At 33.6% G+C, this 15,760-nt stretch overlaps 3 protein-coding genes and 1 long non-coding RNA gene across 6 annotated transcripts in view; 2 read left to right on the top strand and 2 right to left on the bottom strand.

Moving 5' to 3' along the window:
- Nucleotides 1-2,042: 2,042 nt before the first annotated feature.
- On the bottom strand, nucleotides 2,043-6,524 carry LOC116851315 (odorant receptor 13a-like). Of its 3 annotated transcripts, XM_032830617.1 has the most exons (11): nucleotides 6,209-6,524; nucleotides 5,478-5,563; nucleotides 5,111-5,233; nucleotides 4,441-4,558; nucleotides 4,117-4,378; nucleotides 3,741-3,911; nucleotides 2,758-2,848; nucleotides 2,692-2,694; nucleotides 2,558-2,608; nucleotides 2,342-2,474; nucleotides 2,217-2,263 (listed from the first exon to the last, which is right to left on the bottom strand). In XM_032830617.1, the coding sequence occupies exons 1-10, from the start codon at nucleotides 6,297-6,299 to the stop codon at nucleotides 2,355-2,357; spliced, it is 1,116 nt and encodes a 371-aa protein (XP_032686508.1). In that variant the 5' UTR covers nucleotides 6,300-6,524; the 3' UTR covers nucleotides 2,217-2,263; nucleotides 2,342-2,354. The 3 variants fall into 3 exon arrangements, with proteins under 3 accessions (XP_032686506.1, XP_032686507.1, XP_032686508.1); XM_032830615.1 differs by having other exon boundaries at nucleotides 2,043-2,263; nucleotides 2,558-2,694; XM_032830616.1 differs by having other exon boundaries at nucleotides 2,043-2,263; nucleotides 2,558-2,694; nucleotides 4,117-4,375.
- A 195-nt stretch (nucleotides 6,525-6,719) lies between these two features.
- LOC116851317 (odorant receptor 13a-like) lies at nucleotides 6,720-13,466 on the top strand. Its single transcript, XM_032830620.1, has 9 exons — nucleotides 6,720-9,578; nucleotides 9,853-9,972; nucleotides 10,844-10,958; nucleotides 11,076-11,337; nucleotides 11,571-11,693; nucleotides 12,427-12,517; nucleotides 12,687-12,823; nucleotides 13,002-13,134; nucleotides 13,230-13,466. Exons 1-9 carry the CDS (start codon nucleotides 9,423-9,425, stop codon nucleotides 13,278-13,280), a joined length of 1,188 nt encoding a protein of 395 aa, XP_032686511.1. The 5' UTR covers nucleotides 6,720-9,422; the 3' UTR covers nucleotides 13,281-13,466.
- Nucleotides 12,575-15,760, top strand: part of LOC116851330 (odorant receptor 13a-like) — a 4,027-nt gene continuing 841 nt past the window's right edge. The window contains exon 1 of the mRNA XM_032830634.1: nucleotides 12,575-12,657. The gene's annotated coding sequence lies outside the window, so the exon portion shown is untranslated. The remainder of the gene's footprint in view (nucleotides 12,658-15,760) is intronic.
- Nucleotides 12,767-13,554, bottom strand: LOC116851336. Its single transcript, XR_004379560.1, has 3 exons — nucleotides 13,418-13,554; nucleotides 12,982-13,187; nucleotides 12,767-12,900 (listed from the first exon to the last, which is right to left on the bottom strand). It is a non-coding gene; the product is annotated as an uncharacterized LOC116851336 (long non-coding RNA).

Genomic DNA, 15,760 nt, shown 5'->3' with positions numbered 1-15,760 from the left:
ACCATCCACCTTACTCACCAGATCTAGCCCCAAGCGACTTCTTTTTGTTCCCTCATCTAAAAATTGCGCTCGGAGGACAGAGATTTTCGTCAAATGAAGAGGCAATCACCTTCGTGAACAATTATTTTGCAGAGAAAAACGCCGAGTACTATTTCGACGGGTTACAGAGATGGGAGCATCGCTGGGAGAAGTGTGTAGATTTACAAGGAGACTATGTTGAAAAATAAAAAACAATTTTCAGAAAAAATGACTTGTATCTTTGTTAGGTCGGAAACTTTTCAGACCACCCTCGTATTACTTTATACATGCATCGATTACAAACATATTCTCTATGAGTACTAAGACAACTGACAGTTTTTCAAAATACCGCGATATCCATTCGGACGCATGTCGCCATTGCACTATTTTCTTTGTTTCATAAATAAAAAGGTGGCGAAGTAAGACAAAGCAGTTGGCAGCACCTTAAAATCAAATTGCAGCATCATATATACAGATATACAGTGCGTCGTATCTGATGATGACATATACTGTTCCGCAAAATGATACAGGGACTTTTTGTTCAGTTTGACTTAATTTACATAACTTAATTTACAAGGAAATGAATGCATGTTATTAGCTATCTTGTATAACGTTTTATTGTGTGACGTGAACGTACTCTGCTGCACATAATCATTGACATATCGTACAGCGTGTCTGCGATCATGGTTAGGAATATGTACGTTACGTTGAAGTTATACATATTTCATCAATCAACGCGGAGCGTCGTCTCTGCGTTGGGCAGGTTGTATCAAAAGAATTGGTAATGGGATCAAGTAACAAGTAACATTTATGAAGGTAGCTATTTATAGCTATTTATAGTTATTTTTCTGTATTATGAATAAATTGCAGCAAAATATTAAATTAATAATATGGTTTATCGGAAAGGCCTCTTCGGATGCGCCTCTCGAAAGGAGGATATTTCATCGGTCAAGATGCATATGACTGCGCATAGTAACACAGTTCGTCATAGAATTGTGACTGCGTAAAAAAGAAATATAAGAGCACTTGAGCATAATTTGTTGAAGAATTTCTTCTTCCGCGACTAAATGATTCTCGTCTCGTCCTCAATACGCTGAGAAAATGATCCGTCTCAAGAAAAGGACAGGAAGAGGAACGCAAAAGTAAGAATAAATTTTTATAGCAAAATAAGGTCTCGTTCTTTCACATCGTTCCTATTTGATTCCCTTGGAAAGGAAGCGTCATAAATAAAGATACTTGTATTTCTGATACATATGAGACATTTTATTGTAATAACTGCAAACGTGTTTCTTGAGCAATGATGACTTTTCAAAGTATTATAATAATATATTATATATAAGAATATATAATATATTATATATAATATATTATATTAATATAATATAAAAATTCTGTTCTTAAACTGCGATTGAAATGGCCATAAGCCAGTCATCGAGCAAGTTAGTTTCACTACGTAATAGTAACGCGTATTGAACAACGCAGTCATGTTAATTAGCGAACGTATCGATAATTTCTAACAAGACTGCGAGAGAAGAATTGGTGAGACGAGAAAGAAGGCTACAATGCGGCAAGCGATAGTAAATATTTTTATCCGTTATTTTAACATAGACTGTCCTTCACAAGCATGCAACACTGTAACTTCTAAGATGTAAATTTTTCATGTCGAAACGAGTCGTGAAAACGCGGACTTACAAATAAGCAAATAGTAGTAAAAAATTACACATAGAGGGTGCATATATAATGCAATGAGGGGAAGATAGAATACAATATGCTACTATTGAGACCCTCTATGCATCCAAACTTTTTACACAAGAATAAAATTGAAGATAGGTAGATATTTCTATAATAATAGTACAAAGTACAGACACTAGATGTTGTGATCAGGCACGCGAGAGCCTGCACAGTACTGTTTTCGCCTTCTCAGTATCAAAGAAGTCCTCACCGGTTGCACAGTTAGAATGGTAGAGTATAATTTATCGATCGGCCGAACGCGCCAGGAAACGAAGAGGTAGGTGAGAGAACTTGCGAATACAAGTTGCGTGAAATTGTAAACAAAGGTTAGGTATATAAAGCAATTAACATGGATATCGGATAAATGTCTTATTGATAATTATTACTTGTCCAAAGATATTACTATTACTCATTCCAAAGGAATAAAACATCAATTGTATTAACAGAAAATATATACGGACATTTACCGAAAAGAGACTAACACCGCAAAATACGACATTGACGTCTGCACTGTCTAAATAAAACGAGAAAATTTTTAATACATATTATTTCAATGTAACATTAATAACAAATGAATATCGAGTATTCATACCTTACAAAAGTTTTCAAGTGACATTACAAACATTTTTCCAGCCATTATCTTGCATGGTAAACGGCTCCTCATTAAAATCAGTATAATATCCTTTTGTATCTTGGCATGCATATTGTACCAAGAACATGAATACCTGCAAAACTGTTATTTTTACTACATCTCACACATATATAAACGCAACGTCTGCGATTGACAAGCGCATATTCATTCACTCACGCCCATTCGTGAACGTCCAGACTGTGGTCGAATATATATTGCGCCATTAAACTGAGGAAAAATACGTTTATCAATTCGCCAGTTATGTACATGATTACTATCGCCATCTCGGCCCATTGAAACAATTTGCTCACCAACTAAATAAGGAGAGAAAATATCAAATACCTACAAGTAAAATTTTCTTATCCGTTCGTATTTACCTGAACTGCCGAAATACTTAAGATGATTAAGATTACACCTGCCACAATAAAAAGATTCCACGTGTAAATGTGGCATAATAATTGCGCGCATCTAATTAATAAGAAGATATATAAGATATTTGAATGATTTCAAAATAATCGTAAGCATGTGATAGTATGAAATCATAATAATAAATGCTGATAGCATAGTGATAGTAATAAATGCTTTTTATAATTCCATCAAAATTACAAGATATGTACAGAATGTGTACAAAAGGTAAAGTTAAACTGGGAGATGAAAAGAACGTTTGAGTAGAGTTCATAATATATATAAACTTATTTTGTACTCGCTATAATTTAGTAAATGCAGCATAGATATAGAGAAAATGTTGAAACCTCTATTTCGAAAAATGTATATATTCGAAAGAAAATATATACTAAAGTTATAGGATTTTGAATAACGTGTTACGCGTAACGAAATTAATATGACTTTAAATAACGTTATTAAAACCTTTAATACCAAAACTTTCAAGGTTCACAACTCGAAAAACACTTGACGAAGAAAAATTTTACTCGTATGTTATAAAAAATCTTCAAGGATAAAAAACTATAAGAATATATAATAAAAGATGAAAATCCTTCCCCGCGTTTTAAAAATTTCAGTGTATTCCTTACGTGAGCTTAACGTTATTCAAGGTTATACTAATTTTATTACGTGTAACGTTTAAAATCCTATAACTTTTGTATAAAATTTTTTTTTCGAAGATGTGTATTTTTTAATGTATTAAAAGGGCACGACACTTTCTATCATTCCTATAAAATCTTGTATTTAACGATAATGAATAATAAAAATTTGTGTACATTACATATTTTGTTCAAGCTTCTTTTTCATTTGCTAGTTGACTGTTTTGACACACTTTCAGTGTATGTGTGTGCGTTTGTATGTATAAATATGCATATAATACTGTACGAATATATTGTATATATAAATACAATATACTAACTCTATTGCTTTTTTGTGACTAAGAACGCATTGTTTTATAACAATAGCTTGCTTTTGTAATTCCAATTGCCGCTCTTCGCAACGCTGGGTGTACTTTTTGTTATAATCATGATTGTTGAAAGCTCGCGCTGTATTTTTTCTTATCAAATGGTTTATTTGTACTAATCTGTGTCTGCAAATTAAAATTATAATATTATCCTATACGCGTGTGCAAATATTCCATATGTTATAGATCATTTTTAAAAAATATATTTGATGAAATATTATCTGACGTGAGAGTGAGAGAGTGAGAGAGAGAGAGAAAGATAGTATGTGTGAAAAAAAGAGGGAGAGAAAGAAAAGAGAGACAGAGAGAGAAAAAAGAGAGAGATACTAACCTTACTATCGCAAACATGTAACAGCCATGAAACATTAACGTAACATACATTGCATCCGCAGCAAGCACATTTAATGTGATAAATCCTCCAGCTGTACTACTGTGCAACCAGATCCAAAACCAATAAGTCTCTTGATCAATTCCATAATCCAATTCGAAGCCTAAATATCTCATGCGCGTTTCGTTACGAGGTAAAACAATATCCATTATTGGCGAAATTATCGGCGCCATCGTCAAACATATAGTGACGTTAAAATAAACTGCTAAAAAATAGAGGTAACGTTATAGAGGTAATGTTCGCTAAATTTAATAACATTTCTCATACCTGCGATTACCATACTAAATTCTCCTGCCTTTGATGCATAATTCTTTAGAATCTTATTCTCTTCTCTCCTCGATGTTGCATCCCACTCCGTTTTAATCTGACATAACAACGACCTAATCTTGTGTAGGAAACGCACGATATATATATATGTGTATATATATATATATATATATATATATATATATATATATATATATATATATATATATATATATATATATATATATATATATATATATATATATATATATATATATATATATATATATATATATATATATATATATATATATATATATATATATATATATATATATATATATATATATATATATATATATATATATATATATATATATATATATATATATATATATATGTGTGTGTGTGTGTAAAGAATGTAGAACGTATATACATATATACATGCACGGAACATTCTATGTGCCTCTTTGCGGTTGCAGATGTACATTGTATGTACATATCACATATTATGTACCCCAAGTGTACGTACATAGGATATGCAATATACATAAATGTTTATATATGGAATATGCTATGTATATTCTAACGTTATGTGGGATATATATATTCATATATATTTTAAATCATAATATTTCCTGGTATACTGGAAGATTAAATAACGCGAAAGAAGTAATAATGCAAGTAATACCTCTGATTGAAATCGATCAATGACCATGTTTCTTAGTATAGTCCCTATGATGGTAAGGAATGGTGGTATACACATACATACAGCGTCTATATCCTTACCCAACACGTGATACAGTCTTTTCAACTGAATTGAAACAAATGATAAAATTTATGTATAATTGATACAACTTAGTACATAATTGACCTTGACGAACGCACAATTAAACAAAATTTTGTTTCGTGCACCTTTTTTGCAGATATATACGAGTATATATCTCGTATATAAACATGTCTTGATATATCTCATGTCTAATCGAGGAATATAAATTAAAGAACTATGTAGAAAAATTTATATTCCTCCAATAAGAGAAGATGTGCAATATCTTTACCTGTGGTAGAAATAATGAGATCAGTAAGAAAAAATTGAGCAGCTGAAGAATTCTTCTCCTCAACTGCGATTGATATGGCCATAGACCTGTTATCGAGCAAGCTAGTTTCATTATATAATAATAACGTGTATTAAACAACGCAGTCATGTTAAGTAGCGAACGTACCGAAAATTTCTAACAAGACTGCGAGAGAGAAATTCGTAAAACGAGAAACAAGATGACAATGTAGGAAACGATAGTAAAACAGTCTTATACTCGTTATTTAGACAAAGACTCTACTTAACAAACGTGCACAATTGCAATATCCAAGGTATAAATTTTTCATGCTGCAAAAGTTCGTGAAAACGCGAAGTTATAGCTACGTAAAAAAATCCACATGGAGGGTAAATATATTATAAGTGAAAGGGAGAGATAGAATATAAAATGTATCATTATTGAGATTTTCTACACATCTATATTTTTTTACACGAGTAGAATTAGAAATCTAAAATTATAGGATAAAAATAAAGACGTCACATGTTGTGATTGACATGGGCGCCGAGCTGGCAGGAACTCGCGTGGCACTTCGCCTTCCTTGGTATCAAGGGTCGAAGCCCTCACCGGCTGCTCAGTCTTGTTAGAATGTTGATAAGGAGGATAAGGGGGGTAAGATAGAATGGTGTTTAAGAAAGTGAGGAAGCGGGTGAGAGAACGTGCGAACACCAATGTTAAACTGTAGCCAACGACTTTACTGTTTTTTTTTACGTTGCACCGGATACGTGGTGTAAGCTCACTCGGCGCTTTCGTGAATAAATTTCTGCAATTTTCAAAATCCCGATACATGATAGATGCAACATAAAGTGATATAAAATAATAATTAAATTAACTTATCCGTAATGATTTTTCCGAACACATTTACGATCCTGTGCAAAATCCTCTATCTCTTTTTTCCGTCATCTGTCTATTTTCCAGATAAAGTCACGTATTTCATCAATTGATTCAAAATCGGTAATTTAGGTGATTCGATATATGGTGTGTTCTGTATTCACAACGAATACATTTTCCAAAAAGAACTGCAGGTAAAGTCTGTAAAAAATTTGTATTTTATAATTCAGTTTATCTGTTATAGAATAAAAAAATATATTTATCTATTATAGAATTTTATATATATATATATATATATATATATATATATAGAGAGAGAGAGAGAGAGAGAGAGAGAGAGAGAAAGAGAGAGAAAACACTGCTCTTAAGAAAAATATCTCATGCCTGTTACATATTTATCATGATTTATGTTTGTTTTATACATATCTTCTTTTTGTTTTTTTAGGTAATTAAAATTACAGTATATATTACATACTTCAAACATTATTACTATATGATTTGCACGTTATTTAGCTACTGTGCAAAATAAGCTAGTCGAAACTGTATCGCGTATGTTAGTGTATGAATTTTAATCAATTTTTTTTAGTGTATGCGATTTTCTCACCAATGTTTTTCAACCATGTGTCATACCTCTCTTTCGCTGTTTTTTCGATTCTTCTTTCGATCTTTTTTTTTTATATTTAATAACGCTAGCGCAACACAATACATTCTTTATTCATAATATTTATGCAGATCAATGTTGTGAGAAGTATTGTTAAAGCTTCGGTGGCTAAATTGGTTATGGCGCCCTACTCAACAAGTATGGGAGATCCAGGTTTGATTCCTGGCTGAGGCCTAATATTTTTCACAACGTCATTTTTAATTTGTAATAGTCAAGGAAAGAAAGAGATATTTGACTTAAAAATTAACAAAATGGAGGATCGATAAGACGATAAAACTCATCTTAGTCTTATCCTTCTGTAAGAAATTAATTAAAATATATATATTAACATTCGGTTAATTTGTTTATCTTATAACATATTACAATTATCCCAATTGTGAAACTAGCAATTAATAATACCAATATACAGAATATCTAATACTCTCTTAAAATGAATGAATGAGTGGAACATCACTGAAAGCAATAAATATACACTGAGTTACAGCTATAAATATAGCACCGAAACTGCACAGTACTATACTTATAACTGATATCAGTGACTATTCACTGATTCACTTTAAAAGAGTACAGATACAGGCTTTTGGTTCGACTTACAGAATTCTTCTTTTGGAACAATGTTTGGAACAACTAGATCAGTCTAAAGCAATAAGAAAATATTCAATTTTTTAAAGAAAAAGAAGCCAGCTAAAAAATAATTTCTTCGTTTTGTTGAAGAACTGTTTGGAATAAAATAATATTGCTTTGTGTGATACAAGATTAGAACAGCCGAGAACAACTTTCAAAATTATAATTTTCAAAAAAGAAGGGAATCTAACTACATTTTCGATAAAAGATAAATCGACCAAAAACAAATCGATTGCGATTTTACTTGATTTTATTAGACTTTCTCTACATTCCTCACGTAACAAGATGCTCTCCATACCAATTCTTAGAACTAGTTCACACGATCTATATATCGTAAATCTATAAACCGTAAATTCATCCTGTCCGAACAAACACACATGCATTCTGTTAACTGCGCTTTCTATAGACGTCACGAGTACAGCAATGTATTGTCACGAGGCAATGCATTCCGCGTTTGTAGAACCCCAACTCGACCGCGTACATAAACGCACAATAGATGACAAAGAGAAATTATTACTTGCTAGGTATTCACATTATTTGGTATCCTTGCGTCCTGAGTCACAGAAAACTTGCGCTTATGAAAAAATAATGTGACTTTAAAAGAAAATAGTAAACACAATTTAACTCAAACAATATCGCATATTTATTAAAAAGTTTATACGGCAGAAATTGTCCTAAAAATAATACTATTAAAATGAAGAAGACAGCGCACAAATATTTATTTACTATTAACATGCCAATCTCTTAATTAATATTATGAGTTAATGTTTAGTTGAGAGCTATGTATGTGATCGCTATTATGGATTGATGATTTAAATTAATTAAGTATGTAATGATTGATTAGTAATTATGAGAATTAGTTAATCTGCAGACAGAAAGTCGCATACATATTTATAGGAAATAACAATCATAAACGGAGGACTGTCATTAAGACAGAAGTACACTGAGAGAAAAATTATATTAAAAATAATAAATTTTTTTTTTATGGGTGCCATTAACATATTTACTTATAAATCTACATTCTCTTTATTTAAACCAAATATTATTTACTTAAATCAGGTAAACAATATTTAAATAAAGAGAATGTAGATTTAAGTAAATATGTTAATGGCACCCATCAAAGAAATGTTGTTGATTTTAATATAATTTTTCTCTCAATGTAGATCTATGCAAAGTTGGTTTTATTCGTAATCAGTAATGCGATATACACGCCACAATACAAATAGTACAGCATAGCTATTTTATGCTTCATGGCTCGTAGTAAATAAATTTCACAATACTCAGGATGTTTTATATATAACGAAGGCAGGTCATTTTAAATAACTGAACATGCAACTTTATAACTCGAGAATGTTATCGTACAACAGTGAATGTCGCACTATGTACCTTATATCGTAACAGAATATTATACTTCCGCGCCCTTTCGTCACTTCTTCCGTTCACGATAAGGCCTTGTGTCAATTGACAAGCGCGAAAAACAGTACTCACTGTTGCACGTATCGCGCCAACTTATTGAACTCGCAAATCGCTCAAACGGCGAGAGGCTACGCTGTCGTGAGGAAAGAGTTAATTAATTATGTATCCATGTCGCCATGAGAGGAAGAGAGAAGAGCGACAAGAAGAGTTGCAGGGCGCGGGCGAATAATTGCGCAATTATGCCGCAATGGCATAATTACGATCGCGCTGTGACACAAGGAATCGTTAATAACGGTGTTCGCGTGCTTTGCCACAAAGTGCAAGCGAGCATCTTAACGACGAGAAATCGTCGATAGTTCGTAATCGTGGCTTTCTTGAATATGACCAGACAAGAAGACATTTGGGGAAGCCGATATTACACGATTCCCAAGTTCTACATGACTTTAGCGGGATTATGGCCGTATCATACGTTTCGCGACAGATGTCTACATTTTGTACCGGTGTTTACGATCTGTTCGATAATCCTTATACCTCAGGTATACACTCAGCTTGCCCAAAGTAACGATATATTCTATAAGAGTCTATAAGAGAGTCTATAAGAAAACGCAGCTTCCTTTCAAAAATATCACTCTATTTACAATTTTGCAGCACTCGACCTGCCCGCGTTTTAACCGATTTTTCCTACGCAAAAATAAACATATTTCTACTCTTACGTGTCGTAAATATTCCAAAATTCACAGCTCCTAGCCATCGAGAATATACTAATTCGTATTATTATAGCAATATTCTGTAACATTGATTTTAATGCAGCTGATGTACGTGCTGATCGCTCTGACGGATCTCGATGATCTGTTCGAGTGTATACCGACGATACTGATCACGATAATATTCAGCTTCAAATTGGCGAGTTTAATGGCAAACAATGACAAAGTAAGTAACGCAAATACAGGGTGATCGGAAACAATCGCATTCGGTTAATATTCTCGTATTTTTGAACGAATTCTAAGACTATTTTTCCTCTTGCAAAATGTTATCCGAGGCTTAGTTGCTGAGGTATAAAGAGAAATAGTTAGCCACTCACAGGCCAGATACAGAAAGTAGACAGGGGCGGCACAATTCACCGTTAGACAGACGTTGGGCAATACTCATACATTTTAGTTTGTAAATTTTCAATGCTTGCGTTAATGTGGTTGTACACAATAATAAATAAATTATTTCAACTTAGTTGAATATGATTATAACATAAGTATGATTAATGTTTCGTTCTTCTCGTGCTTATTTTTAAGGTTTTTCATATTTGTAAAGTTTATATTGCACTTAGGTCAAGTCGCGTGCGCGAATGCAATCGACTATTTCACCCTTACATGTTATGTTATAATCATATTTCAACTAAGTTAAAATAATTTATTTACTATTGTGTACAGTCACATTGACACAAATATTGAAAATTTACAAACTAAGATGTATGAATATTGTCACATGTGTATTGCCCAACGTCTGTGTCTGACGGTGAATTGTGCCGCCCCTGTCTACTTTCTGTATCTGGCCTGTGAGTGGCTAACTATTTCTCTTTATACCTCAGCAACTAAGCCTCGGATAACATTTTGCAAGAGGAAAAATAGTCTTAGAATTCACTCAAAAATACGAGAATATTAACCGAATGCGATTGTTTCCTCTGATCACCCTGTATATTATATTGTGCGATTAGCATTACTTAATAAAACTCCTTCGACTACCAGTCTAAATGCCGTCGACACCATGAAATTTTCGCGATATATTTATAATTAGCACACGTTTGCAGATAAATTCTTGCCTCAAAACAATCGAGAATGACTGGTTGTCGCTAAGCAGCAACGAAAAGACCATTCTACAACGACGAACTGCATACGGACGATACCTGACGATATTCTACGCGGGTACGTCACGTCGAAAAATCATAAAAGAAGTTTCGCGGAATCTCGAGAAAATCTTTATATGAAGTCCTACGTGTTTGTGTATCATAATTGAAGTGTAAAATTCACGTAATTTTGTAGGCTTCATGCAACTAACGGGTTTCCTCTACATGCTCAAGTCGATTGTGTTGATACTGATAGAGGAGACTTCGAACTCGACCCAATTGGCCGTATCGAAGCTACCTTTCCGTGTAGAATATGGCCAGAGAATCAACCAGCATTTCTATCCGATATTGGTCCACAGTTATTTAACGACATTCTCTCACGTGACCGCCACAGTCGCGGCAGATACTTTGTACTTCACCTTGATCCAGCACGCCTGCGGAATGTTCTTAGTTGTCGGGTGAGAATTTGATGATTAGGAATGACATCTTGGAAACTCAAGTTGCTCGGAAAGTCCGTGCAAACTTCGAGAAATGGACCGCCGAGAAACTTTGAAAGACGTTTCACAGAAGGATATTCTATTTCTATCTCTTAAGTTAAAAAAGGGAGAGAAGAAAAAAACGTAGTTTGTGCGAATTTTCCGACCAGCTCATTGAAATAATAGGTGAACGTTATCATTTTAGCCGTTTCCAGACACTCGCTGGAGGACATTGGCAAAGATAACAACAGTGATTTCAATCTGAAGCCCAAGAAAATAGAAGATGTCGATTACAAAAAGGCGTTTGGTTGCCTGCGTAGGCACCTTCATGTGATAGAGTGCGTGTGCACGCGTGTGTATTAATATTAGAGATGTACGAATCAAAGATTTTTTATGTCGAATCGAATTGAATCTCAGATTTTAATTTCTAATTCGAATCAAATCGAATCGATGAAATTTCACCCGAATCGAATCGAATCATTGAAAAAAATTTTTAATTAACATAATCAATTCAACATGAAAATAGTGACTACAATATGAGAAAGATAACATTATATATATATATATATATATATATATATATATATATACATGTACATATAATATAGATATATAATATATAGTCAATAAACGTGTATGGAATACAGTTCCAGCCTTGAAAGCGCAACTACAAATATCGATCCGACAGTTGTCGGTAAGAGTTTGCGTAAAAGCCATTATCTTCTTTTAATATTTTTGAAGAAAATCTTAATGTATGAAAATGTAAACTTTTCAAGTCATACTAATTCCTATAAGGCTGGATGTCTTTAATAGTACTTCGTTAATGTTAATGTGTGCGATTCGTATTCGAAACTTTTCAATTTGAAATTTTCGAATTATTCGGATTCGAATCATAGGGATTCGAAATTGAGTCGAATCGAATTTCACTTGATTTGATTCGATTCAAATTCGAATAGTTCGCACATCTCCAGTTAATACCACGTGTCTGTTTTAAAGGATACATATTTCCGTTATATATTCGTGTATTTCTCAATATTATTCATGACCACGCTCGGTTTCGTAAATTCGCAGATTCGCGGAGCTGATCGAGTCCACATTCACGAACATCTTTCTCGTCAGCATAAGTTTAAATATGATTGGCGGCAGTATATGCGGCATACAGGTATCTCTCGATTTTATTATGAAAATCTGGCGTTGCCAATCGATAATTAAATCATCAGTTTTAGTGAGCGTTCGAACAAAGATGGATGTTCGCTAATCTCCGTCGAGAGTTATTTGCAATTCACTAATTGAGAATTTAAGATAGGAGATATGGCAAACGTGTGTTTTAGGTGCTGATGAACTTGAACGATGCAAAAGATATAGTGGCACCCCTTGCTATATACATCGCTCAACTCACCCATCTGTTCTTCCAGTTCTGGCAAGCCCAATTTCTGTTGGATTACAGCGTCGTTCCATACGAGTCGATGTAAGATATTTTTCTGAACTAACTTAACTGCTTTTGTTTAACATTCTCTTTCTCATTCTCTCACACTGTTCCCTTCTCTGGTATATCGACACAAAGTTAAGGTATAATGACTGCGAATGCAAAAAGTCGGATAGCTTTTTACTTTCGTAATTACTTACATTAATCACGATTTGAATAGTTGCAGAGCCAATTGGTATTCCACATCGAAAAGGTGTAGAAAACTTTTACTCTTAATCATGAACAGGACTGTTTCACCATGCAAAATAACCGCCGGCAAGATTGTGACATTATCCATCGAAAGCTTTGGAATTGTGAGCAAAACTGCATCATTTGTTACGTTTCACACTTGCTGTACATCGTTTTCCTAAAAGCAAATTCAATAATAACTATTGTTTATTCTCCAAAGGTCCTAAAGACATCAATGTCTTATTTCACGATGCTGCGTTCCTTCCACTAACGATTTCGACATGTCAGTGAAAACGCATAACTGAGCTTATTGTAAAATTCGAAAATAATTGTTAACAAAATTCAAAACAATATGATTCAATGTAAGATAATTGATTGACATTGAAATTTCGAATAAATATATATAACCTTATCGTTTTGTATCCATTACTTCCAGTAGAATATGATACACCCATTTCATATAACGTCACATTTGTTACTTCATTCATAGTTTACCGTTTGTGATTATTTCCAAGACACGATTGGGCCATTGGACGGAATTAAAACGAACTTCACCGAAGAAGACATTCTCTCTCTGCAAAAGAAGGCGATATTACCGCAACTATCGCATTGTGCGATTGTGAGTAAAAGCGGTACCAATGCGGTAAGGAAACAACGAAGTACAGCGTATACTGTGTTATCGCAAATTACTTAATGGCTCACTTAACCAATGCGCTGTTACTACACATGAATACTCACTTCGAGAAACAGAGTTGAAAAGGGTGGGATAATAGCGGGGAACTAGAGAAAGAGAATTGTAAACGTAGCATACTGTGCTGGTTGCGTTCAACACCGCTGCTTGATAAACTAACAAGCGAGACTAAAGAAAGAGAATTAATAATAGCGTACTTTACGAAGACATGATTACGGTAATCCACAACGCAAAACGGGAAACTGGTAATAATGTTTCTATAGCTGCGCTGCACAATAAGTATCCGCAAGGGATCCTTAATAGTCTGTAATCTTTAGCCTATATCTGGAACTTTTGTCGCTAAAAGCGCTTCTAAAAGTGGCTTATAAGACTTTTGATTGGCTATAAGTCACTTTTAAGGCCGCCTTTAGTAGTGAAAGGGAGTTCAGAATAGAAGCCTTAGTATTTCCAACAATGTGCGCGCAAAAGAACATTTGGCAGAACCGATATTACGCGATACCTAGAATATACATGGCAATAGTAGGAATATGGCCGTACAACAATGTCCGAAATAGATATCTAAATTTTGCACTGTCATTTTCGTTCTCTTTCAGTATCTTTGTGCCGCAGGTATATGTATCGTAGTGCGATAATAATCTAATGCGAAATAATAATCTAATAATCTTCAGCTACTTGCAATCGCAATATACATCAACGTACATATCTTATGTAACTAATTTTAAGGTAACATACTTCCTGGCTGACTCGATCAGTGTCACCGATATATTCCAATGCGTACCATCGATAGCTATCACTGTATTATTTAGCTTTAAAATATTCAGCTTAATGCTAAATACTAAAAAGGCAAGTAATATTCATATTTGACGATATAATTAAAATTAAGTTATTAGGTGAATAGAATCTCAGCGTGAGGGCAGTTTTTTAGAGAAACGATAATGCATACACTGAGAAAAAAATTATATTAACATCAACAAATATTTCCTTGATGGGTATCATTTACATATTTACTTAAATCTACATTCTCTTTATTTAAACCAGATATTGCTTATTTAAATCAGGTAAACAATATTTGATTTAAATAAAGAGAATGTAGATTTAAGTAAATATGTTAATGGCAATTATCAAGGAAATATTTGTTGATATTAATATAATTTTTCTCACAGTGTATGTATGTTTATAGATAAAAGCTTGTCTGAAAACGGTAGAGGAAGACTGGCTGTCACTGCAATCGGATATCGAGAAGACTATTCTTCAACAACGCACCGAATATGGGCAACGTGTAACGACGTTTTACGCAAGTATGTTAAAAGAGCCCAAAACATTCAGGAAAATAAAAATATTGCAAAAATCGAGAATTAATTTCTCATCTTTTTCACTTCGTACTGTATCCCTTTAAGAACATTTCAAAGGTATGACGAGGCCATATATATGGCAACTTCTCTGAAATTCACGGCAAATTGTACGTTGTAATTTTTAGTTTTTATGCTGACAACGGCATTTTTCTACTTGCTTAAACCAGTTCTGATGACACTGTTAGAAGATGAAAATTTCTTGAACGTGACAAAATCATCCATATCGGTGGCATCGAAACTACCTTTTCACGTTGAATATAACGAGAAATTGGACCAGCACATCTACCTGATAATGATGCATTGTTATCTCGCCGTGTTTGCTCATGTATTTGTTACAACCGCGGTTGATACCTTATATTATGCTTTGATTCAGCACGCCTGCGGAATGTTCGCGATTATTGGGTAAAAGTATTACATTCAACGATGCGCTAGGGAGATCGCTTAAAGTAACAATGCTACTTTCTTTTAATGCACTCTATTTTTGCTTTGATCTCGTAATCCAGAGAATCTAATTTGTGAAAATATTGACGTACCCGTGACTTTCAGACACATGCTCGAAAATATTGGTAAGGACAATGACGCTAATTTTCATTTCAAACCAAGTAAACAAAGAGACGACAATTATATCAAAGCCTTGAGCTGCTTACGTAGGCATCTTCACGTAATAGAGTACGTCGTTTTGTTTCATCAATTACTATTATATATTTC

This window comes from Odontomachus brunneus, unplaced genomic scaffold, assembly GCF_010583005.1.
Source record: "Odontomachus brunneus isolate Ranch 3 - 2012 unplaced genomic scaffold, Obru_v1 Obru_scaffold_171, whole genome shotgun sequence".
In the NCBI taxonomy this organism is placed as follows: domain Eukaryota; kingdom Metazoa; phylum Arthropoda; class Insecta; order Hymenoptera; family Formicidae; genus Odontomachus; species Odontomachus brunneus.
Note: the sequence above shows the minus strand (reverse complement) of the source record. Positions and strands in the feature narration are given on the sequence as shown.

Excerpts from the sequence above, each read along its gene's own strand:
- LOC116851317 (XM_032830620.1), top strand. The coding sequence starts at position 9,423 with ATGACCAGACAAGAAGACATTTGGGGAAGCCGATATTACACGATTCCC. Across the intron at positions 9,579-9,852 it reads CGATAATCCTTATACCTCAG|CTGATGTACGTGCTGATCGC; the intron begins GTATACACTCAG and ends ATTTTAATGCAG. Across the intron at positions 10,959-11,075 it reads CCTGACGATATTCTACGCGG|GCTTCATGCAACTAACGGGT; the intron begins GTACGTCACGTC and ends GTAATTTTGTAG.
- LOC116851315 (XM_032830615.1), bottom strand. The coding sequence starts at position 6,299 with ATGTATCGGGATTTTGAAAATTGCAGAAATTTATTCACGAAAGCGCCG. Across the intron at positions 5,234-5,477 it reads TCTCATTATTTCTACCACAG|TTGAAAAGACTGTATCACGT; the intron begins GTAAAGATATTG and ends GTTTCAATTCAG. Across the intron at positions 2,849-3,740 it reads AGTCACAAAAAAGCAATAGA|ATGCGCGCAATTATTATGCC; the intron begins GTTAGTATATTG and ends CTTATTAATTAG.